General features: G+C 38.9%; 1 protein-coding gene across 3 annotated transcripts in view; it reads left to right on the forward strand.

Annotated features, from left to right (window-relative positions):
• Positions 1 to 26,420, forward strand: part of TRPM3 (transient receptor potential cation channel subfamily M member 3) — a 248,459-nt gene that overhangs the window by 151,093 nt on the left and 70,946 nt on the right. For all 3 annotated transcript variants that reach the window (XM_054054264.1, XM_054054265.1, XM_054054266.1), the window contains exons 8-9: positions 2,948 to 3,122; positions 14,546 to 14,669. In XM_054054264.1, coding sequence (XP_053910239.1) covers positions 2,948 to 3,122; positions 14,546 to 14,669 — 299 coding nt within the window. The remainder of the gene's footprint in view (positions 1 to 2,947; positions 3,123 to 14,545; positions 14,670 to 26,420) is intronic.

Consider the following 26,420-nt stretch of genomic DNA (forward strand, 5'->3'; position numbering starts at 1 on the left):
TGAGTAGTAAATGCATTTTGTAGGAAATGAGGCATTTAATTCACTTGGTGGTCTATTAAAAAAATGGGTAACTCATGTTTAGCTCTTCATGAAAATAATTAGTAATAATTTATGAGACAGTTATAGATTATTTATATAGTCATAGTATAAATTATTCATGTTTTTCCAAGAACTGGGAAAGCAAAGTAGGGCTACTGCAAAGCGTGGTAGGTTTTTTTAAATCTCTTTTCATAGAACACAGACATGATGCAGTTTTTCCTTGTTTCCATTTCCAAATTCATTAATTTCTTCTAGTTTATTGTTTTAACTTACATATTCATGCACTGTCACTGTGTCGGGGGAAAAATTGGATTGTTTTTCTGTGTAACAACATGAAGGCCTACAAGTTGCCACTGGTATGCATCAGGACAAATGTTCCAGTATATACACATCTTCCTGGTATCACAATTGCATATAGTCTCTCACTAACTCTGTTGCTGACCGCAAAGGTAATAACACAGTAATGATGCTTTAGGTTGACTGTGTAAGTCTTTCATGTAATATTGCAGTCTAATTTACAGCATTGTATGAAAAACATCCACAATATCTGACCATGTGAAATACATAGCAGTCTGGTATGCTCTGCAAAAATCCATGCTTATTGAAATGTTCCAGATATGTTACTCTTTTAGAAATAAAGATATTGATGAGCCTCAGAGAACTGATTTTAAGTCCTAGATATTTGGTACTATTTCTTCTCCTTTTTGGATGAATCGTTGTATGAAATGAAAAATAAGTACACTTTTGGCTATATTCTATTAATTAAGCCATTAAAGTACCTGTCTTTTTGCATTTAGAGCAGGAATGGTAGCACTTCAGTGTGTGATTTGGAAACCTTATTAAATGAGGTATAGTTAAGAACCAAGTTTGTGTGAGATATTTCACACATACCTGCTCTTGACAATAAGCTGAATATTTAGTTTGATTATCTCCTCTCTGGCTTACTGAATATTTTCAATAATAGAGAATATTCTGAGAACGTTCTTAAGTGTGAAGACCTTTTATTTTGGGATCAGACCTTTAACATCTTCAGACATAAGTGTAGGTAGCCAGAACTCACAGTGATAACAAAATAGTCAGTTCTCAAGTCTGCAGATGTAGTGCCAGAGAAGAAGTTTTCTCCATCTTCCAAAAGGAAAAAGAAAAAGATTTGCAGAAACTAAATTGCATCCTAGAAATGCTGGGAAAAAAACGATAAATTGACTAATTTAAAAATAAGTCCTCTGTATAACTATCAGTTTACTAGAAAACATGACAATTTTTCAGATATTTAAAAATAATTCACTTGAACTTAAAAGAGGATGAGTCTTTCTCTACAAAAGACATTAAAAAAGCTGAGCAACATATCACTTACTGACTTCTAAGAAACAGAAAAAGTATCTAGATCTGTGAAAATTAATTGGTCTTTTTCTTTGTTTGGAAAACAATGGCGGTGGAGGGTCTTTCCTCATAATAATAATGCATTGTCCTATACTCAGAAGTGTTCTGTATAGTTTCAGAAAGGATAACATTTCAGGGGAATGCGTTACTGCTACTCTCTTTCTAGTTGATAAAATGTGAAACACAGAATTTCCAAGGTTATATACTTTTAGAGCACTTAGTGAAAACAGCAGCATTGTTGGAGACAGCCCAGTAAGATGAGTGCTATCCTTATTCAAATCCTTATCCTAATTCAAATCCTTAAAAATTTTTGTGACTATCAAAAATCATTTCAGTTGTGAATGTTTCTAGAGGGTCTAGCCAGGTTTACTGTTCCAGACTCAGAGGCTTACCTTTGCTTTTGGGGGCTGAACTCTCTCTAAAAGGAAACCTGAGGCATTCCCATTGAAAATTTCTTGTTGCTCAGCCTCATGCAACTTTCTTAGGAAAAGCTATTTTAAAAGGAAGAAGTCTTTCTGTTGACAAAAAGAACGCTAATAAAAATATTCAGCTAGTTCTACTGCCCGAGTCCATTTGAATGTCGCCAGTCTCAACTGATCAAGAACTGAGAACCATAAAATCTTTTTCAGTCTTGTTAACATCAGCCTGGTGTCAAATTGCCTTTGTCTAAACCCAGAAGACTTTCCCAGCAAAGTCTGTGCTGGAACTTTTGCAGAGGTCTCCCATCTAATTATATGACAAGTACTGAAAATGAAAATGTCTTTTCTCTGGTTCAGCACTAGTTCGTCTCTCTCTGGAGCAATGTCCCCAATGTGGAGGTCTGCAAATCAAGGAATATGTTTCACATTTGGGGAGAATTCAGAGAAAAACTGAAATACAGACTAGAACTGGAAAACAAGTATTGCTTTGACTTGTAACAGAATATGCTTATTTTATCGAAGAGAATATTAAAGGGCTATCCAGCAGCTATTTAAGCTGCAACCTTAAAATGCATCTGAGAGGGCAACAGAAATATTATAGAGGGGATTTTAAAATAGCAAGCAAAGCTACTAAAAGCCCCAATGATTGCAAACTGACACCATGCAAGATCTAGATTACAATCAAACTACGAAATCATGACTCTGAACATGTTAGTAAGAATTGTGATAGATTTTCTATGCTTTCCAAGCAAGATTTGATTTTTTCAAAAGTTCATGATCTATTTCAGCCATAAATATTGTATTTAAAATAGAAGATAATTCTAGAAATAGAAGATAATTCTTTTTTCATGCAGTGGAACTGACAAGATGACTGCACTGGTTCCTTCTGTCCTTAAAGTCTATGATTTCCAAATACCATTCTCTCTAACATAACACTGTACAGTCACAGTGCAGTAATTTCAGTCTAATGTTTTTTTTCTGTCTTCTGTTATGTTTTGTTTATTTTGCTGGTTTTGCATTTTTTTTCCCTTTTCTTTCTTTCCTTCTTCCTTTCTTCCTTTCTCCCTTTCTTTCTTTTGTTCTTTTGTTCTTTCGTTCTTTTCCTCCAGGAATTGGTCAAGGGGTTCCAGTGGTGGCCCTCATTGTGGAAGGAGGTCCCAATGTTATTTCCATTGTTCTGGAATATCTGCGAGACACTCCACCTGTTCCTGTTGTGATATGCGATGGCAGTGGCCGGGCATCTGACATCCTTGCCTTTGGTCACAAATACTCTGAGGATGGAGGGTAAGTAATTTCCTCATGTGTATTCTTTCTCTGTCTACAGGTTCAGTTTGAAGGTAAGATAGAGCCCAGGTAATTATTAGCAATATAGTGTATAACATAGTGTACTGCTGTCTTCAGGTTTTATTTAGTCCTTCATGTTCATATAAGCTAGCTTGTGTTTGCCTTATCTATTGGACGTAATTCTGCACACCTATGTGTCTTCACACATGACTTCTTGTGCACTGATCTGTGTTTGCACTGTCCCACATTTCTTTGGAGACTCTAGGTAAGGCAAGAATAGTATTTAGCTTTTTATTTTTGTAGGAGATTCAAGTGTGGTTTTGTTCAGTCAGGCTGTAAGCACGCTTTGCAAGTTTCAAAGTACTTGTTGTTACTGAATGCCCAAATCTTTAGTATTCTTTGTTCTTCTCCTCTACTTCAAAAAATATGGAATCACAGAATAGTTAAGGTAGGAAGGGACCTCTAAAGGTCATCTGGTCCAACACCTCTGTTCAAGCAGGGCGGCCTAGAGCCAGTTGCCCAGGACCATGTTCTGATAGCTTTTGAATATCTCCAAGGATGGAGACTCTATAGCCTCTCTGGGCAACCCGTGTCAGTGCTCAGTTACTTTTTTTACTGTGTGGGTATTCTCTCGTGTTCAGAGGGAACCCTCTGTCTTTCAGCTTGTGCTCATTGCCTCTGGCCCTGTCATCATACACCCCTGGGAAGAGTCTGGCTCCTTCTTCTCTACACTCCTCCCTTTGGTATTTGTGTACATGGATAAGATCCTCTGTGAGCCTTCTCTACTCTAGGCTGAACATTCCCAGCTCCTTCATCCTTTCCCTACCCATGAGGTGGTCCAGTCCTTCCATCATCTTAATGGCTCATTGCTGGATGCTCTCCAATATGTTCATTTATCTCATGTACTGGGGAACCCAGAACTGGACACAGGTGTCCAGGTGTGTCCTCACAATTTGTGAGGAGAGAGGATCATTTGCTTCAGCGTGCTGGAAGCACACCTTCTAAAGCAGACCAAAATACCATTAGCCTTTGTTGTTGCAATGGCACATTGCTAGGTCATGTTCATCTTCAGGTCCACCAGGACCCTCAAGTCCTTTTCTGCCAAGCATTTTTCCTGCTGAGAGGACCTTAGCATGTATTGGTATATGAAGTTGTTCCTCCCCAGGTGCAGGACTTGGTGCACTTCCTCTTGCTGAACTTTTTGAGGTTCCTGTCAGTCCATTTCTCCAGCTTGTCAAGGTCCATATGCCAGAGGGCAGCATGACCTTCTGTCGTATCAGCCACTCCTCCTAATTTTATATCATCAGCAAACTTACAAAGGGCACTCTCAGCCCCATTTTACAGATCATTAGTGAGGATGTTGAGTGGGATTGAATGCAGGATTGATCCCTTGAAAATATCAACTAGACTTCATACCAATAATCACAACTGTCTGGGCCTAGCTGTTCATCCAGTCTTCAGTTCACCTCACTATCTGCTCCTCCAGCTCGTACTTCAACAGCTACTTTATGAGGATCTTATGGCATACAGTGTAAAAGACCTTACTGAAGTATATATAGATAATATCCACTGCTTGTCCCTCGTCTACCAAACCTGTCATTTCATCACAAGTGGTTATCAGGTTGTCAAGCATGACTTCCCCTTGGTAAATCTATGATGTCTATTCCTGATCATCTTCATGTCCTTCACATATATATATATAGTTTACTGGATTAGCTGCTCCATCACCTCCCCAGGGATCAAGGGGAGGCTGACCAGCCTGAAGTTTCCTAAACCCTCCTTTTTGTTCTCCTTGAAGATAGGAGCAATTCTTGCAGTTGTCATGATAGTTCAAAGATTATGGGGTGTCTTTGCAATCACATCAGCCAGCTCACTCAGTATTCACGAGAGCATCCTGTCAGTGCCCATGGACTTTTGTATGTCCAGTTTAAGTTTTCCCTCATCAGATCGTCTTCCACCAAGGTTATGAATTCTGTCCTGTAGACTGTGCCCTCTGGTCTCTGGGGCCTGGGGTTGAAGAAGGCACTCCCAATTTCAGGCTCTGTCCTATGTCATCAGGTCCCCCTTCCTCATTCATTGAGCTTGGAGGAGGTGATACCTTAGTATTAACCAGGTGTCTTGGGCCCCTTTTCCCTCAGTGTCTTAGCCCATAGGACTCTTCCAAGCAGATCCCCAGAAGCCAAAGTTTGCTGTCCTCAAGTCCAGGGTTGTGATCTGGCTTTTTGTCCTTTCCGTCCCTTCAGAATCCTGAACTCCACCATCTCATGGTCACTGCAGCCAAGGATGTCTTTGACCTTCAAATCCCCTTTGAGTCTCTCTTTGTTGGTGAGTCTGAGGTCCAGCAGAGCACTTCTCCTCTTTGGCTGCTCTGTCACTTGAGTCAAGAAGTTCTTCTCAATTCACTCCTGGAATCCCCATGATTGTTCATGCAGTGCTGTGTTGTCCCTCCAGCAGATGCTGAAGTGGTCAAAATTCTCCATAAGGATGAGGGTCTATCAACATGAGGCTGCTCCTAGAGTCTGTAGAAGGCCTCATCCACTTTTCCTGGTCTTGCAGTCTGTAGCAGACACCAGCTACAATGGCACTCTTACTTGTCTTCTCTTTTGTCCTAACCTATAAACTCTCAGTTGGCTCATCATCCATCCATACACTTCAACTGTTCCCACATAAAATGCAACTCCAACTCCTCAGCTTCCCAGCATATTCCCATTGCTTATATCAGAAGCAATGCAGCCAGCAAGACTAGGGAAGTGATCATCCTTCTGTACTTGGTGCTGGTGAGGCTGCACCTTGAATACTGCATTCAGTTTTGGGCCCCCCTCTAGAGTTCTAGAGGTGCAGGAGCATGTGCAAAGAAGGGCAACAAAGCTGGTGAAGGATATGGAGTACAGGTCTTATTAGGAGCAGCTGAGGGAACTGGGATTGTTTAGTCTGAAGGTTGAGAGGAGACCTTGTTGCTTTCTACAGCTACCTGAAAGGAGGTGGCAGCAAGATGGGTGTCAGTCTTTTCTCCTAAGCAACAGCTGGTAGAACAAGAGGAAATGGTCTCAAATTGCAGCGGTGAAGGTTTAGATTGGGTAGTAGTAAAAGTTACTTCTCCAAAAGGATTGTCAAGAATAGGAACAGGCTGCTCAGAGAAGCAGCTGACCATCCCTAGCGCTATTTAAAAGATGTGTAGATGTGGTGTGTAGAGACATGGTTACTGGTGAATGTGGTAGTGCTAGGTTTACAGTTGCGCTTGATTATCTTAAAGGTCTTTTCCAACCTAAACAATTCTATGATTCTAATTGCAACACCTCCATTCATAGGTATGATCCCACCATATCTCTGTGATCCCAAAAAAGGTTGAATCCCTGCAACTCTACACAGATCTAACTCATTATGTTGGTTCTCCACCCTGTACACACAGCATACTAATTTCCCAGAAACGGCTTTGGGAATTTCTCCATAATTATGCCCTGCAGGTACTTCCTTGCTTACATAAAAATGAGGGAGGTGAGCCTGCTTAAGCCTCATTTTGTTGATTTTGTGATCCCTTACCATCACATCACTTCAGAAACTTTGCTTATCAGTTCTGTGCATCACATTCTCACAGGGCTGCTGGTGACTCTCTCTCTCTCTCCCCCCCCCTCAGCAGTCCTGCTTTAAAGTCCTTCTTACCAGGTTAGCCATTTTGGCAAAGCTAACTTTTCCCTGCTTAGTGAGGTGAATGCCATGTCTCATAAGCAGACACTAATCTGCAAACAGGGCCACAAGGTCCCAGAACCCTGTCATCAGCGTCAGCCCTGTAGCCAGCTATTGACCTATATTATCAATGTCCTCCTCCCCACACATTCCTCTAAGCAGCAAGATTGAGGAGAAGGCCACCTGTGCCCCCATGCCCTTGATACTGCTCCCAGAGCTCTGTAGTCACTTTTGATACTCTTGAGGTTTCTCTTTGCAGCATCATTGGTGACCATGTGGAAGAACATCAGGGGGTAGTAGTCAGATAATCAGACAAGATTTGACTGTCCCTCCACAATATCCCTCTTATGGGCCCCAGCAGTCAGCAAATCTCTCTAATTGATAGGTCAGGATACGTCAGGCAGGCCCCCTGCAGCTGAGGGCTGCGTGCTGTAGTTATTCACTGCTTCTTTGTGGTGGTCTTGCACAGATTAGAGTCAGATAGCACAGATCCTTTGCTTGAAGTCACATGTGGCTTCTCTTCAACTTTGAAAACAGTGAACCTGTTTTGTAGTTGAAAGTCATCAGATGGAGCAGGAGCCCTACTCTTGATGCCAGCAATCACCAGGTTTCATCCTTTGCCTTCTTTAGAGGCTGCAATTTCCTAAATACTAAGAAGCGTGAACACTGCTTGCATCTCTGCTACAGTAGGAATCCAGGGTTCTTCAAGATGTTGCATCTCAGAGAAAATCCTGTCTATCTCCTTTTCACCTTCTCTGATGTTGTATAGCCTGCTCACATCCTTCCGTAACTCCTTTGCTTGGTGGCACAGCTCCTCCAAGCAGCAGACCTACAAGAAATAAGGTCATCTCTCTTGGCATCAAAGATATATCCTGCAGCCTAGCATTTGGAGAATTGCTTCCACCACCCAAAGCTCCATTGCGTCAAGGCCTCTGCTCTGGTAGGGGCAGCTACTCCAGCACCCGCCAGAAAAATTACCCTGTGGCATGTCACCACCATACCTGAGACTATGTACCTGGGAACAATTTCTGAGGTCCCCTTCCTTGCATGCTCTTTGCATGAGCCACTGCATCTGTTGGCTGTGCTCTTGACCTTGTTCTCATATTGGCCTCTCCTGAGCACCAGCTAACAGATGCTTGTCCATCCCTAATGGGGGGGCCAATTGGAAATAAGGCTACAGGCATCCTGGGTCAAGGGCTGCCTATAATGCTCATTAGAAAATGCTGGAGCTTCCTCAGGCCCACACCTTTGTGGCTGTCCTTACTTGGCAGCATATGCATATTAAGCACTGCTATGAGTTTTTAAGTTCATTTGAAGGTTTGTTTCCAGGGATACAGAACTATGTCTGTAGTGAAGGAGAACAAAATATAGCTCTCTGCTTATCAGTGTGGAGCCAATCCATTCTCTCAGAGATCTTTAAGAGTGTTGGACAGTTGCATATCTGCCCAACAAGTCTTTTTTTGCTTTAGGTTTCACAGAGATGTGATGTATCTACCTTCCCTCCTCATTATTTACCTTTCCTAACTGATTTTGCATAGCTGAAAAAGGAACATTTTTTTATATTAATCAAGAAGTAGTACCCCTTTGCAATGTCAATGTATGTGCGTCCTTGAAGAGACAAGAAGTTTCAGTCTGCCTTATTTTAAGGCCTGATTATAGGCTTCCTCATGAAAAGCTGGACATTTCACTCACCTAGGGCAGTCTTTGAGTATGGTTTGTAACTAAAAACAAGACTTTGCTGGGATGCAGTGGAATGAAGCTGCGAGCAAAATACAGAGAGCTGTGCCTCCACTACCTTGCAGGAGGTGCTGCCTGCAACTGTGACCTACCAAGAACAGGTCAGAAGGAACTCTGAAACATATGTAAAGATGTCTTTGGAGGTAAATCCATTTTGAGGTCTCAGTATCTCATCTCTGTCACTTAAGTTCCAGGGGCAAGGGAAGAATATCAGATATTCAAAATTAATGCAGGTGGAGTTTTAAGTTTGCCATGATTTTGCATCAGGGACTACATATTGTCTCAAATGTCTTAAACAGAGTATTAAGAATGTGGAAGCTGGCTACATCCCACTACAAGCAAATAAAGTTTTCAGCAGTAAGCTAAGTTCCCGATACCTTTAATATCTTAATGACAAACAAGCTGTGTACATGGGATAACCTAAATAAGAAGGCAGCTTGAATGCAACCTTTGGCATGTTGTGAATTGGAAGAGTTATTTGGCTGCTCATTACTATTTTCCCTAATTTAAAGGTCAGGTTTCCAGGCGCCGAAGCACTTCTCATTTACTCAAAAGTTGAAAATGTGTTGAACAATATTGAGAAGCAAGAATATAAGATCAATCATAAACAGCCAAATTTAGTCCCTACTAAGCCCTAAGTAATAGCTAGTTGTTAATATCTCTCCTCCACATATAGCTGGAGTATTTTTGGCTATATAATCAAGGATGCCTTTTTGTTTCATTTTCTTGCATAAAAGCACAAGCTGGAGTAAAACAACTGTAAAATGCAACTATTTATAAGATCATTCAGCAGTTTTAATCCTCAGAGATTTTTTAATTAAGTGCTGAATTTAAAGTAAGAAAAATGAAACAGTACGTTAAAACTATTTCACTTCTTAGGCAAATATTTCCTTACAGAATGGCAAATGACTTGTAATACTCAGTTGTAGACTCTAAGCTGAGTTTGTACTATATTAACTACTTTATCAGTTCTACTCCTTAAGGAACTCAATTCAATGCCACAAAAATGTACTTCTTGCCTAGTGTTCACACGGAAACATAAAACATTCTTTGTGCTTTTAATAAGCATTCTCATATGAAAATCATTAAAGATTGCCTTTGGATTGATCTGTCTTTGCGTCCTCTATGGCGTACTTTTTAGTCTTCATAACTAAAGCATATTATTTCAGTCTCTTTTTTTCTAGTAGGGAAAATACAGAGATTTTTCACTTTGAGCAATAAGGATCATAATATAGGCATGATGTGAGCCTTCTGTATTCCTCACAATGGCTACCACGTCACGGGGATGATGGCTACTATCACATCTGATTTGTTTTTTAAGATAGTTTTCAAATTGCATATTTTGTTATTGTTGCTTTTCTTTTGTATAAAGTCCTTTGCAAATCAAAGGCTAGCTAGAAAAAGATAGTTTCTTCACTAGCATACAATTATCTCTCTTTTGATGAAGGGACAACCTTTTAATAAACATAGTCAGGGAAAAACAGTTTAGAACATCAACGATCTATAAAGAGCTGCAAGTAAAGCTGATTCCTCATAAAAGCACCCAGAGACTACCCTTTTGAATAGAACAAAGGAATAATTACACTTATTTTCTGTCTCTTCTCATAATAATACTATGCAAAATATGTGGATTTAAAAGTATAAGATATTCAGTCAGTCCCGTAGAGTTGCACAACTGTGTCTTATTTCTAATTCCAGTGGAAGAAAATATCAACAGAGCCTCTGGTCATGTTTCTTACATATGCATTGATTGTCTAAAGTGCAAATCATAATTAAAACAGGAAATCCCCTAAGCTTTTCATAAAGGAGAGCAGAGAATAGTTTTCATATCACACTGTTATTTTATGGATGCATTTTCTTTATCCTGAATAAGAAGAATAATTAGGAAAAAAAAGAATACACAAATGAAAAGTCAGAAATGTATTATGAGCAGTTCATTGAAAAGGATGTTTCACTTAGAGAATTTCAAAGCATTTTGAGAACAGTAAGTTTAAAAAAAAATCTATTATGAGCTTGCATTTTGAAATCGGGTTGGAGCATAATCTTTATAAATCTCCAGTACATTGTATGACTCCAATACTAAAAATCTCTGGAGAAAAAAAATATTAAATAATTTAGGGAGCTGACTATGGGCCACATCTTTCAAATCCTTTCCTACGTTCCCTACAAAATTATATGCCATGAGTTTGAAAGACTGTAATGTTATTGACTGGAGTGTCTACTATCTCATCAAATAATAGGCATGAATTCAAAAAAAAATTAAAGCACTACAGCTTCTTTAGGGGGGAAAAAGTTTGATACCTGGACTGGTAGGAGAATGAGTTTATCTTAGGTATTTAGTGAATGAAAGAACAGATATTAACCATGTGGGAAGTGAAAGAAAAATACAGATTAAATTGTCGTTTTGTAGGACATTTTGTTTAGTCAGAAGCAGGTTGCCTGCAGTCTTAATTCCATGGCAAATTAAGTGGAATTCAGGGAATCCTGCCATCAAAATGCCCCGAACAGGATTTTATTGATGTGTTGCGAAATATTTACGGGACTGAAGGCTAGCAGAAAGATGTTTAAAATGTTGTTTTAATCTGACACTACCCAGTTTTCTTAGGGAGTAAGTATGCTGACTTTGAAGAAAATTAGAATTGTAGAGTTTCAGTCTGGTAAAATGAGCAGGTTTATGTCTATGGAGCTTTATGCATTTAAGGTTCGTGATTCATGACAGAGGCTGCTGAACATACTGCTTCCAAGTTACTGGCCAAGAATCTCTTATGTTCTAGGTCAGACATCTCAGTCACAAGACTCAAGAAGCCATCATTTTCCCCTGAACTAAAGTTAGATATCATGAATTTTAGAAATGTGTGCTAAAGTTGTATGTGTTTGTCATTGTGTACTGGATAAATCATTGCCTCACCTGCAAGTCCCAGTTGTTTTGCTCACTGTAGTCTGTGAATTTACTTGTTCTGCGTGCAGTGGATTTCAGGTATGAGCAATAGATTTAGCCTTTAGTAGCATGGCATGGTTTGTGTTTGTCCTGGCTGGGTTCAACAGTTGGGAACTTTGATTTGATATCTTCTAACACTTATGGTTTCCCAATGAGTAAATGTGATATAGTCTTGATATGACTGATTACAGTTTACACAAAGCTTAGCTCATGTACTTTATCAGAAAGATTGCTGTTAATTGTTTCTGTTTCTGATTGCAATCACTTCAAGTTTTTCATCTTACAAAGACTTCGGACAGCTTTGCTATAGAATTGCAGAACAATGAGACGTCAAGAAAAAAGTACTCAACAAGGCTAGAAAACTGCACAAATTAAATTATAGCAACAGGAATTTTCTGAGCAGTGGTGCTTCAACAGATGTGTACCCCTGTAGTTAGGGGGTACCTAACCACTTCTTGATACTTTATTTTTTTCTTATATCTCCACATCTTTCACATGGATTTTGCTTTACATGCTGTTTAAACTTATAATATCATACAGTTCCTGACAGCTTTAATTCAGGGAAGTGATGGCTGCTTATGAAGTCTCAAGACTTAATCTGCTTGCACTCAACTCTTATGAAAGCAAATTTCTCTGGTTTTCTGTGTATGTGTTAGCCTAAGAGAGAGCCAATTTCTGAAATTAAATTTCAGGTTTGGTTTCTACACTTTTTTTCAAGGGAAAATAAGCTATAATGGGAAAATAGGCAAGTTTCAATCCCAGGATCACTGAAAATATTTTCTAAAGCTCTCTAAATTCAGATTCTTCAAATTCCATGTGTATTTTCAGAATCTTCATATACTTTTCATACTTTTTCATGTACTTTACTTTCATATATCATTTCCAAGGGCAAGCAGAGCTTTATTTAAATTTCTTTTTGTATTCTCCAGTTGATGTTTTTAGGAAACTTGTTACTAATTAACCCTTTTTTTTCTTTCTTAGCTTGAAGTATGGCAAATTAACCTGGTTCTGAAACACATTTTTACAGTAATAGCACTATTTTTTTAAGAACAGCCTTCTTTTTGAAGTAGATTTCCAACTGATATATTTTTAGAAAGCTTGAAAAAGAGGCCTCAGAGTCTGTGTCATACATGACCTATTAATTTGCAACACAAAGTATGTTAGTGTTTTCAGGATGTTAGCCTTTCCAAGTTGATTCTCTTTAACATGGAGTGAATCTACATTTCTACCTGTGCTCTGACATCTTGTTTGTTTGCATGGGCTTGCAACATCCTTGCTTCTATATAGGATATCGGGTTGTTTTACCTATAGCCCTCACAGAGAAAGTCCTCTACTGTCAGCTCTCAAAGTTGCCCACCAAGAGGGATGGAGATTTTAACTCATTGTATGTTGCCTTTTTGTGAGAGAAGCAGGTCATGCCGCGGGGAGAGTGCTCTCATAGTGGGTGAGCCGTAAAAAAAACCAATGTTGTCACCTCTCAGGTGACAGGAAAAATCCCAGGAAAAAGCATATCTGGGACCATGATGAAACGAGCAAGTGCAGACATAGACTCTCCATTAGAAAAGAGTCTAGAGTAAAGAAGAGTGCAACAGGAAGAGCCAGGCATAGAAAGAGCACTAATCCACAGCATGGTTGAAACCCCATGTAAACTCATTTTATTCTAAACATGCTGACGTATGCCTTACAGGCTTCTTTTTGAAGCGGAAGTCCTACTCAGCAGAGATATTTATAGTCAAAATCAAATTCAAAGAGTAGAGAACATATGCACTCCATGTGTCAGGCCTTCTGTATTCTCCTGTGCACCTCTATTCCTCTTTCCCATTCGCGTTCATTGTCTTTTCTAACCACATCTTTGCTGTAGGTATATGAAGACTAGATAGTTGAATGGTGTTTGAATTTCAATTGTGCAAAGAATATCCTACAGTCTCATTTGGACTTCCTTGCTGCAGAGAAGTACTAGCAACTTTACCAATAGTATGAAATAAATGGATTTGGTCATTTTTCTCCCAACGCAGCTGCCATAAACTAACAATAACTTTTGGATACTGTACGGCTTTTGTTAATTCTTTGCAGTCGCTGCAAGGCTAATCTTTGTTTAATTTCTGGCGTAAAATTTGAGTCGTGAAGATTCTCTGATTTTTGTTCCCCTAGATGATTGACAGTGACTTATCCTGTAAAACATTCTCACTCAGCTAATTTTAAACACTCAGTTACAATTTTGAAGTGAGAAAACTGCCATAGTGTAGAAGCTTTCATACATCAAAGCCTAGATATTCTAAATTAGAACCCACTATTTTGTAAGACATTAAGAACAGCAATGTTTCACCCAGAACAGTCCTGAGGAATAGGCTTTGTAATATCAAAGGGTAAGGTCCAAGTACTAATACTCTATGTAGTATTACTACTTATTTCTGCTGTTGTGCCACTTTTTGCAAATGCTATCATTAGCACTGAGGAAGGATGTAAAAATGATTACTCTTTAAACTCCTGGAGGATCAGCATGAAAAAAATCAAAATGGTTTCTTTGCATGCACTCAGGATCAGAGAAGTTATTCGGTGTTTTTTTTTACCTAGTCACATGCAGGACCAATAAGGTGAGTTGAAACTGTTGAGATATTCAAGCTAAAGTCAATACACCAACCACACAAATAATCCGTTTCATAAAATGAACCATGTGTTGAATTCTGCTAACTCACTGACAGGAAGGGGTCTTGAGTTCACCTAGAATTGTTGATCTCTCTCAAATTCAAACTGTAAGTGTGGTTCTTATTTTTTTGTTTGGAAATTCCACATGCTGATAGTTTGAATGACCTTCTGTCATGCAATATGTGGGAACTGGAATAAAATCTTTGGACATGAGAGACCCCAAAATGATCAATGTGTTTTTCTAGAACAGTATTTTCTAATTTGTCTCTGATGCTTTCACCAATTCCTGACCTTCAAACTTGTTCAAAAAAACGTGCAGTGATGTATTGTCTATCTCTTATTGTTTTGACCCTTTGCTGAAGTTGCTGTGTTCTCTCATGTCTGTTTTACTACTTTATTTTTTCTTTTTGAATTTCAGACTTATCAATGAGTCTTTGAGGGACCAGTTGCTAGTTACCATACAGAAGACTTTCACATACACCCGAACCCAGGCACAGCATCTGTTCATTATACTTATGGAGTGCATGAAGAAGAAGGAGCTGGTATGTTCATACTTTCCTTTGAGGCAGAAATCTCGATGCATTGTTTTAAAGTCTTTCAGGTGCCTGTTAAAGGATTTCACAAATCTGATCACTGTGATCCAGGCTCCAAAAGGATATCATATCATGCTGGGCTTTTATTTGCTTTAAAATACATTTTCTCATTTAAAGTGGTTAATCCAACAGATCTGTTTCCCTTTGTAAATTCCTCTCCATTTCATTTGACAGGACAAAATCCAGCTAGTAGAGTATGGATATTATTTATGTTCAGTTATCCTCAGGCATATCATGATTAAAATTCTCCCTCTTTCAACTAGGGAAGATCTCAGAAGCAAGCATAATTGTTTATCTGTCACTGGGATCATATTTTAAAAATACTATAAAGTTGCACAAGTATCACTAGGGTTATTATTTTATTAAGGAGATATGTGACAGGAAAAGAAAACAGCTTGTCTCCAGGGCCCCTTATTCTACAGTGGGTAAGGCTTTCCCTTTAACACATACTTACGCTTTCTTGAAGAACGTAAGATCTTTCAACAGTTTCTGGGAGCTCCATGAGGCTGCTTTTGCAGAATCATTTTTGAAGTAAAATTACATTGTAAAAAATAAGGAGTTCAATTCCAGGAGTGTTCTGGTTTCTCAAGAGGAGATATTGACTCAGTTGTTTCAAGTTTCATTTTCTGAAGCTGTCTGCATTTTTTGTGACTGCATCCTCTCCAATGCCTTTTAATTTTAATTAAAAATACAGCATAGCATAAGTAATACCACTGATGGGGAATAGGGAAGAATGGTTAGGAAGTGTTAAAAAAAAAAAAACCCTTCTAGATAGAGCTTTGCAAAATGAATTTCTTCATCTGATTTAACTTGCCAAAAGTGCAGTATTCAGTTCAATAACTAGCAGGTCATGCATCCACCAAAAAGTGGCCAGCCTTCCTCATGCGTAACTAATCATTTACATGTACTGCAATCACCTGGCTTGTACCTTGGCCAGTGGCAGAGAGGAGAGGATCCCAAGGACAACTTTACAGGAAAGACATGACAGAAGCATGTAGTTCCAACGTGCAGTTGCAATATAGATGATTGATGGAACTGGAGGTACAGCAGTCCTTACTGCCTTCTTCCTCACATAATCATAATTCAAACTGTAGAGCAGATTTTAAACACTTTTTAACTATTCACAAGCAGTTGGTGCAGCCCATAAGTTAACCTTTCCTTAGGTGATTGTTATCAAGATAGCAAGTTCTTTGTTCATTCTTTTTTTTTTCCCTCCAAAATCTCCTTTGCACTAAAGACTCTCAGAAAAATATGATTATGCTACAGAAATACTTTTCCTATGCATTTATGACTATTAAGATGTACCATGACTTCCCTGGAACTGGAGTTTACTTCACATATGTCGTACATATGTGTTTCGGTCTACCTTAATGTTATATTTGCACTAATATTTCTTATGAATGATTAACAGAGAGAACTTGCTTAGGAAAACAGCATTAATTCTTTTTTATGCCCATTTCTGTTCATGACATAATAATCATATATATATAAAAGACCTACATATGAACTAGTGTTCTGCATGCAGACATAAAAAGCCCATACTTAATGATAGAAGATAGAAGAAAGGAATGAAGAAGCGATGGAAGGAAGTAGAGGGATCAGAAGAGCAAGAGGGAGGGAGCAAGAGAGGCAGGAAGGCAGAAATGCAGAAAGGAGGAAAGGCAGGAAGGGAGGAAGGAACGAAAAGTAGAAAGTAGGGGCAAGTATTTATTTAGTCAGGGAAAAATGCAATTCTGGATTGTTCCAGACAGCTTAATCTAGAACTTCTTGTCAGGTTTTGAAACTCTGCTGCTGCAAAGTTAACTGTGAAGTTTTTGTCTGTGTTATTCACATCAAGATTGTGTTCTTTTTACAAGTTTATTCACAGATGTGTAACCTCTGTCACCACTGATATGGTGTCCGTACATATCTTGTGAAGAGCTATTAGCCAGGTTGTCCAAAATTAGATGTTCTGAATTTGAATTTATACCGCTAACCACTAACTGCCCCAGCTATCGTCCTTCCTCAGGCTTGACTTTCTGATCTCATTGTGTGTAAGACAAAACACTGCTCGATGAACTGACTTCATCATTAGTCTGATCTCCTTCCTTTCTCCCTGAAAAAAACAAATAGATGGAAGATGGAAAGATTATCTCAGACAGCTTAGCAGTAGCCAAACTGTTCACGGCTATTTGCCCTAATTTCATGGTCAGTGTCCATGACTGACTTTGTGGCTGCTGAGTTCATAGGGAACAAAGTAGACAGCACAGGTGAGGCATCTTATATTACAATGTGCTGCTAAACAATTAAGTGCAAACAGGATACAGGCAGGAAGATGCTTTATGATAAATACACAAATACAGATGAATCAGATATAGAAAGAGAAAATAAAATGCAAGCTAATCTCTGGAAAGGAACAAAAAACTATCTTTGAAATATTTTTTACTACTCTGACTATTGAAAATGTGTAAAAAAGACTGTCGTCTCCACGAATTTGACATAAGTGTAGTGGCCAGGGAAAAAGCATAACAGGACACCTCTAGTACCACATTTACATAATTTTTATTTAAAAATTTTATTCAAAGACTTTCCTAGAATAGGAGGGTGAAGGCTCACCAAAGCTAAGTGGGCAGGAGACAGTGTAAAGTCCAGTCCACAATTTTTTCATCACCATTAATATTTTTTCTACATGTTCCCACCTCCAGCATGCAATTGATGAGAAGTTAAAGCAGCCCATTCAATAATGTGTTGCCTAACATTGAAAAAAATGGAAATGGAGAGGAGATAGAATTTGAGAAAAGAAGGAAGGATTTTTTGCTCAGGATATTTGCATTCTATATCAGTAAGTCCAAAGTGACAATAAGAAGAATTTCCATAAAATTTTTAAAAAATTTAAAAATTATGAGGAGGATGAGATAGTCTTCAAAGGTGGTTTTTGATCTTTCATTCGATTGTGGTTACCTTGCTGATCTCAGAATACAAAAAGCAGATGAGGGGCTGCCTCAGCACTCAGTCTGGCAGAGGCATTTCCTACTGGAGCCCCAGCTCGACCCTGGAGCCAAGTGACAGCAAGGAAGGGGGAATCCCTCAATTAGCAGGCTAGGAAAATTCACTTCAGATGGTCCCTGAAAACATGTTGGGTTGGGTTATAGTTCAGAAGTTCGTTTACTGCTATGCAAAGGAGTATTTGTTTCCATCTTAGGATATAAATCAGCCTTATTTATTTCCCTTGAAATTAGAAATTCTGGTATTTGAGTTTCCTGAGAAATATATGCTGCTCCATTCTTTTAGAAGTCTTTAATCATTTTTCAGCTTAGACTGGCATGTTGCTGGAGTGCTTTGTTCGGCAATCACAATGTGAATTTTTCAGAAGCCAAAATAGTGCTTTGAGACTGAATAGACCTAATCTTATATCCATGTAATGGAAGAGGTGTTTGCTGTGAATCAGAATAGGTCCAGTCTTAGTACCGTAGCAATCAGAACATGGCACATTAACGCCAGCATTAAAGACTGTGTACCACCTGCTGTTTAAGGTTGTTTTCTTATTACCACCATGATCATTTTCTACTAAATTTGTTTCTTTGAATATTTGACGGTTCAGTTACTGCACTAAGCAAACTGATAGTGTCTTTGCCTACCACTGCATCACAAGAAGGATTTGCAGATTTAAAAGTGTATGGATGGTGGGTATAGGATTATGTGTATCCATGAACTCCTGGAACTCATTTTCAGACAGAGTCAACAGCCACAATTAAATTAGTTTATTGCAAAAAAAAAAAAGCAAAACAATAAAATCCCATCTCTGTCTCATGTTAGCAAGTAATGGACATTTTTTACTTTCTTCTCCTTTTCTCTGTTATTCATGTACCTCAATGTACAGTCACTGTAATGAACATAATGTCTGCTTGATGCCAGTGTAAACCTCACTTCTCCTTTATGTTGCTGAGCATATATGTATGGAAATGGGTCATTCCAGATGACTTCCTGACTAACTTGCAACTTCGGTGCTCTCAGATTAAACAAAGCAGGTGTCATGCTGAAGTAGCTGGGTGCATTGAGCTGAGATCAGGACAACCTGCATCATGAAGGTTTATTATGAAGGTTGCTGTTTATTGCATTTTTCATTCAAACACAGATGAATCTAAATTGTCCAGAAATGCATGGTGCATAGCAGGCTGTGTCTCAAGGCCAACATTTATTCCCTGATATTATCTTCCTAATGCAGGGATTTGACTCAGCTTATGGGTTACTTACCCAAAGTACTGGGAAGCAGTTGAGTGATTTAGCAGTTTCTTTTCTGTTTGGACTATGAACAAGACCTGTCCGGGCTGAAAAGGCTGGAGCAAACCTGTCTGTGTCTGGAAAAGTTTATACTGGGAAGAGCTTGACTTGATCGTATACTGGCTGCAAAAAAACATTGTACTTTTCAGCTGGATGTACAGGCTCAGTTAATTTGTATGCTAATTAAACACCATCTGCAACTGTGTGTTAGCATACACATGGATCTGTTCTGGACTAAACATTAGCAAAATCAGATGGACTTAGTAATTTGCTAGCCCATTGTTGCTTCATTTCATTGGCCCTCCCAAAGGTTAAAATGTTCATTCAGATCCACTTTTTAAAAGAAATTTGGCTTCAAAACCAAATTTTTTTTTTTATTTTTTTTAAGATCTTTTAATCCTGATGGAATCGATTTTATAGAGGAAGCAAAAGAGGATTTAGTGACTTCTCAAACAATAAAAATCAACTGTAGTTCCTGCGGGAGTACGTTTCCTGTGAACAGCATGTAATTTGATAGTAGAGAACTGGATCAGGAAACTATCTTGTAAAAAACTACTGACCTTCTGGCTGGTGAGACAGCCCCTCTCTCCCATGGAAACAGATGACAGAATCACAGAATCATTTAGGTTGGAAAAAAAACTTAAGATCATCACATCCAACCATTAACCTAGCACTGCCAAGCCCACCACTAAGCCATCTCCCCAAATGCCACATCTACACATCTTTTAAATACCTACAGGGATGGTTACTCAACCACTTCCCTGGGCAGCCTGTTCCAGTGCTTCACAATCATTTCAGTGAAGTAATATTTCCTGATATCTAGCCTAAACTTCCCCTAGCACAACTTGAGGCTGTTTCCTCTCATCCTATTGCTTGCCACATGCAATAAGACACCTTAACACCCTCCTTACCACAACCTCCTTTCAGGTAGTTTTAGAGAGCAATAAGGTCTCCCCTCCGCCTCCTTTTCTTCTCTAAAACAATCCCAGTTCCTTCAATTGCTCCTCATAAGACTTGTGCTCCAGACCCTTCACCAGCTTTGTTGCCCTTCATTGCACGTGCTGCAGAACCTCAGTGTCCTTCTGTTAGGGAGGGGCCTGAAACTGCATACAGTGTTTTAGGTGCAGCCTCACCAGCACAAAGTGGTGATACAAGGACCGATTTCTGATCAGGGGTGCACCCAATCCCCTCATCCAGATCGTTGATAAAGATATTAAATAGCACCAGTCCCAACACTGAGCCCTAGGGAACACCACATGTGACGGCTCACCAACTGGATTTAACTCCATTCACCAATGTGAGCCTGGAACACTGAGGTTTCCAGCATAAACTGTACTGATGCTGATGAGTCCTCTGCATCCAAATGGAGGTGACACTCCTGTTCAACAGTGATTCTCCTGAGTTTCAATAAGTTTAAATCTCCTGTCTAGTCCGTACAAATTAATAGGATTAGCCTAGTACATTGGACCTGCCTATGTAAGTAAGCACTAGGTTTATGATTACAGGGTATTTTTAAATTCTGTAAACCTCGTTTGATTTTTTGTTGCTAAAGAGATAAAACTGTGGTTTGTTTTTTCAGCCGCTGAGAAGTTAGATGAAGTTAACTGGACTTTGCCATTGATTCCACAGAGAATGAAATCTAATCTTAGGAGTGGGGGGGGTTTATTTCAGTAATTCAGAGAAGAAGTTCCACAAGAAAAGCAGCTATATACATTAAATAAAGAAAATAATAATAAAAAAAAAAAACAACAAAAAAAGGCCAGCTGTTTTATTACACTGAAGCCTTTAAAAGCTTTTGATCATATCAGCTGCTTTTCAGCTCCTGTCAGATGTGGCAGGGCTTCTGCTAACAAAAAGCGCAAGAATGTCAGACCTATTGTTGAAGCAAATGTGTGCGATTTAAGCATTTATTTGATCCATTCTAGACCTCTGCTATGCCATCTTCAGCATAATGCAAAGACCAGTATTACCACTATTCCTTTTGTTGGTTGCACTTGGTAAAAAGATACTTTTTGGTTTATTTGGTGCATACTGGCTGCACAATTATCAAAGATGGAGTCACCCAGTAGAAGCTAATGCAACTCACTACAAATGTTTTCTCTTCCTACATGTCCTGTGATTAAATTCACAGCTTTGGAAATTACATAGGTAATATTTCTTTTCCTCCTAAAAGTATAAGCTTATGAAAATATCCATTGCCCCATTTACACTATTAACAAATAATTCTGTGAAGTGCACACTGAATCTTTATACATCTCTGTCAATTTTCCCAGTAATGAAAGTGAAGGCAAAAAAATCCTGTGTGGCACAGCTACTTCCACATTCAATGCAATATAGAGCAATTTTGTAGTCAGTGAATTGGAAGGGTTCAATGTAGTTAAGGAACTAACTGTTAAGAACAGTTAAGTACTGTTCAGAAACCTTTCTTACTCCCAGACTCTGTTGTGTCTGAGGAGCTGTAATTTCTTTCACCTTTCCTAGAAAAAATAATTACTTTTACTGTGGCTTCAGATGGGACACAGAGACCCATTCATTACTGCTATAATAGCTTACTCATAGATGAGAGGCTCACTGTAGGAAATGCAGGTTCTATGTAGATATAGCAGTAGCTGTAAATTCAGTGTCTTACAGGAATATCTTACACTTAGTGTGCTGCCTTTTGAAAGAATTACCTACTAAGTCTCACCAGCAAACCAGTTAGAAAACTGATGGCTTTTAGTTATTTTTGCTGCTTGGTTTCTGTATGTTATTATGATATTGCTGTCAACCTAAACACAGAGTAAGCACATGTCTACATCACTTATGGCAAATCAACCTGGGCATCCATGTGCTGTTAAGTCTATTCAAAAATATGTTGCAAAGCAAAACTAGAAATCCAAGTTTAAGATGGAGTACTTTAATACCATTGCCACACAAACAGCTTAATATACTTCCTTGTAAGGTTAGCATTTTCAGTTTAGATTAGAAGATATATGTGTGCATGCAAGTCCTGTAGACAATATTGCTTAGGGCAATGACTTGTGAGACATAATTTTTCAGTATATACAGCAGTGGAAATGACCAAACTGAATTGCTGAATTCTTATTCTCTTGAAGTAACAAAATATTAGGTCTATCCATCTCAGTGATAAGCTTTTTACGACACTTGTGGCTTTCTTATTAAACTTTGCCTTGAAAAAATTTCACGTTTACAGTGCTTAGTATCTGTGAGCAAGAGATGGGTTACAGGTTAAATTATCTCACTTAAAGCCCAGAATGATTGCTTGGCTGTTTTTTCCAGGGATTGTCCTACCCATGACTGTTACTTTAGCAGGAAATCAGAGACATTGCATATCAAAGGTTAGGTGCCAAAATGAGTCTATTTATTCAAGAATAAAGCTATCAAAGGCTGTGATTTGCTGTCAGTTCTTAGTTTCCCAAAATGAGCTAACAGGACTTGTGTGGGGACGCTCTCCCACATAAAGAACAAAGATAACTGAGACTCCAAATGTAGAACAAAGCTCAGATGGCAGACGCACAGGTCTTTCTCAGAAGGTCAGACACACATAGATACAAGGTGATCTTAGAGGCCTTTTCCAACCTTTATAATTCTAAGTTGAATCTGACCCCTCCATACTGTAGCATAGGTACCAGCTCTTCTGTTTAAGATAAGAGCGCTTTCTGGGATAAATGCCCATTTGTTAGGATTGAATGGCAGCTGACATCTCTCTTACAAGTATTTTATTCCAGCTTCTCCTCCATATGTGCTGGAACCAACCCACGCATGATTCTTATATCGTCTGTGAATCACTGTTTGTCAATAATAGCTCCTTTGGGACTAGTGGGGTTAATAAACTCCTGTATAGTGGTTTCAATTGGTCTTAAGTCTTGTTATGTGGGATTCAGATGTCAGAGCCTTCCAAGTGATAAATCATAGATTTATGGAATGGTTTAGTTTGGAAGGGACCCTAAAGACCATCCAGTTCCAACCACCCTGCCATGGGCAGGGGCACCTCCCACTAGATCAGGCTGCCCAAGATCCCATCCAGCGTGGCACCAACGTGATCACCTCTGGGAATGGGGCATCCGCAGCTTCTCTTGGTAACCTTTTCCAAGGCTTCATCACCCTCACAGGAAGAAATTTCTTCCTAATATCTAATCTAAATCTACCTTCTTTCAACTTAAAATATGTTACCCATCATCCTATCACTACAATCCCTGATAAAGAGCCCCTCCCCAGGTTTCATTTAGGCTTCCTTCAAGTACTGAAAGGCTGCCCTAAGATGTCCTCAGAGCCTTCTCTTTTCTAGGCTGAACAAGCCTAACTGGCTCAGCCTGTCCTCATGTGGAAGGTGCTTCAGCCCTCTGATCATCTTCATGGCCCTCCTCTGGACTCATTCTAACAGATCCGTGTCCTTTCTGTGCTGGGGACTCCAGAACTGAATGCAGTATTCCTGGTCAGGTTTCACGAGATCAGAGTAGATGGGTAAAACCACCTCCCTTGGCCTGCTAGCCACGATTCTTTTGATGCAGCCCAGGGTACAGTTGGCTTTCTGGTCTGCAAGTGCACATTACCAGCTATTGTTGAGATTCTCATTCACCAGCACCCCCACGTCCTCTTCAGGGCTACTTTCAATCCATTCTCCACTCAGCGTTATTTTGTACTTCGAATTGCCCCAACCCAGGTGCAGGAGCTTCATTGACTGTCATTATTTTCATTAAAGATTCATTATTTTATTTACTACACTACTCGTGTCCCTTTTCATCTATTTAAGTTGCTTATGTTTTCAGAAGAAAATCTGTGAAGGTAGTGTCTTGTCAATACCTCCAAAACCCCTCTCTGCAGCAGAAGACGTGAAGGACATGAGCTACATCACATTTCCTCCACATTTCTTTCCTCAGCCATGGAGATGGAAGACCTCAGACTGCATTGGTATTGGAATGAAAATGCCTATGGCACCACCCTAAACCATTTCTGTCTTTGTGGTTGCTCTTAACCCATTCCAACAATGCAAGTCTACATGGAAGTACATTTGTGTTTATCTCCATAGTCTGCTGATGTGCACAGCCCAACAATTTAAAGCAAAATGTCCAAATTCTATCCTCTGCTTGTATGCTTTGTGAGTTACAATTTATATTCATGTTTCTTCAATTTTGAAATCAGGAACTGGTATTTCATTGCCTGAATAAAGTTGTAAATGTCCTAATGTAACAACAGGACGGAACCTGTTGTATAAGGGAAAAGGATTGTTTTCAATGTTTTTACTGGCAGAATTTATTTTTGGTCGTTTATTCCACTGGAAAGTATGCATATTCTATTCCAAAATGTTGACACTGTTGTAAGGCTTTAAAAAGTATATGCACATTACAAATTTTAAAGTTTTTTTGCATGGGACAGAGCTGTGAGATTTCCATAGCTTTTTCTCTTCAGTCATTAAGGTTCCAGCTATCTCCGTCTGGAACAAAAGCTACCAATTACGGGGGAAGTCAAACATTTACAGTAATTTCTGTCAAATGATTTTCTGTGCATGTAGATGGCTCCTCAATTACAGAATTGCTACTTTTCTTGTAAGGGTTGATTTTTTGTTTGTCTTCTCCCTGCTTCTTACTAGTCAATGAGTCTATGGCAAATTACTGAATCAAAGAAAAATGTGAAGTGTTGCAATGCTGCCACAACACAGAAGGAGACGTAAAATTTTAAAACTTTACAACCAGCTTTCAAACTTCTCCCCTCGTAACTGCTCCCTCATATTTCCTCATTTGGAATTCTCTTTCGTAGTCCTCAGAATAGCAGACCACTTAATTCAGGGTTTCCCTAAACAGAATTCTCTCTAATTTTTCTGTTCCTGAATTTCCTGATAGTTGGCCATCCCCTTTCTTCTGCAGTATTATCCATTGACTCACCTACTCACTTTGATCTTTGTTATGCCTCCACATCAAGCAGCTTTTCCCTTGAGTTAAACAGGATTATTCTTTGCAAGAAAAAAGGAAATGTTTTTTACTCTTATGTGAACCATTTTGAGGCTTTGCATAACTGACCTCCTTTAATATTTTGTTTTATCAAACTCTCGTTTTTCATTTCAAGGTAATTTCCTCTGAAATATTCAGGTAGACCTTGCTAAATTACAAATGTCACCATTTGTAATTTGTACTCTGGAAAGAATTACCTGTTTTGCTGAACCAAACCCTGCTCTGAAACAGAAAACTTTCAGGTTATATTTGCAATTGCATCTGGTTTTTGTGCAAAAGGGAGATTTTTATTTCTGACATATGTAACCGAAATGCATATAAACAATGTATGTGTTTGTCAGGAGCGAGATTTAAAGACATTGAAAACTTTTCTGGAGATAGCAGGAAAAAAATCACTTCAAGTTTTTAAACACTATGTATTTTCTCTTGATGTCATAATGAAATGATTATGAGAAACAACTAAATCTTTAAAAGCATGAATAATTTGCAGCGTTCTTAGGATACTGTCAATGCAATGTGTACACTGAGTGCTTCTGCCTTTTTTCTCTGTTCTCATCACGGCTACCCTATTTTTTAGCTCTGTTTTATGCTGTCCATTATCTAGTCAGCTGGCACCGTCAATCTGAGGTGTAGAGAATGGTTTGCCTCCTTCGTCTTTTGCCTCGGTGCATGTGTGTACTGCATTCTCCCTGCTCATTTGATGGTATTTCCTCTCTCTCCAAACACTAGCTAAAAATCTGAGTATATTTTGGCTCACTCTTCTTCCTCTGAAGTGGTTGAGGTTAAGCCTGCTGTAAGAAAAAGAAATGTTCACATGCCATAGAATGTTTTAGAAACACCAAGTACAGCCTGGTGCTGCGTAGCTATTCAGATTCAATCCTGGGCGCTTTTACTGGCCCTGAACAGAAGGTCTTCTGTCTGTGAAGTTTTCAGAATAGGTCCTGGAAGAAAAGTGGTGTGGTGGGAGGGGAGGACTCACTTTTTGGTTAGAAAAGGCATTAAAAGAGAGAGTGAATATGTTAGTAGCTGGAAAGAATTTTTATGTCCTGTAATCAATTCCACCAAAGGCTGTTTTAAACTATTTCAAAACAGCTTTTTACATTATTCCTATCCTGTGACTTGATAAATTTGCCATTAATGACGACTGTCTGCTGACCCAACCTATTACTCTTTATTCTCATTCTAAGGGTAGAATGCACTTTGTCTATCAAGTAAAAACCTGTCTGCAGTGTAGAAGCTCATACTGATGAAGGTTTATCATTTATATAGGCTTGAATGTATCAAACTGTTATGTGGTTATTGTGGCTTAGAGAAGACTCTATAATGCAAAACAAAGATTTTTTTGTCAAGGAACTTTCTACAGGTCTGCATGACTTGTTCATCAAGGCACTGGAACTGCCTCTGCCTGTCTTCTGCACAAGTCCTGCCCTCTCCACACACGATAGGTCTTCCTGACCCAAATTAGTAAGGGGTAGAATTGTGAACAGTTATT

The sequence above is a fragment of the Cuculus canorus genome, chromosome Z (genome assembly GCF_017976375.1).
Source record: "Cuculus canorus isolate bCucCan1 chromosome Z, bCucCan1.pri, whole genome shotgun sequence".
NCBI lineage: Eukaryota > Metazoa > Chordata > Aves > Cuculiformes > Cuculidae > Cuculus > Cuculus canorus.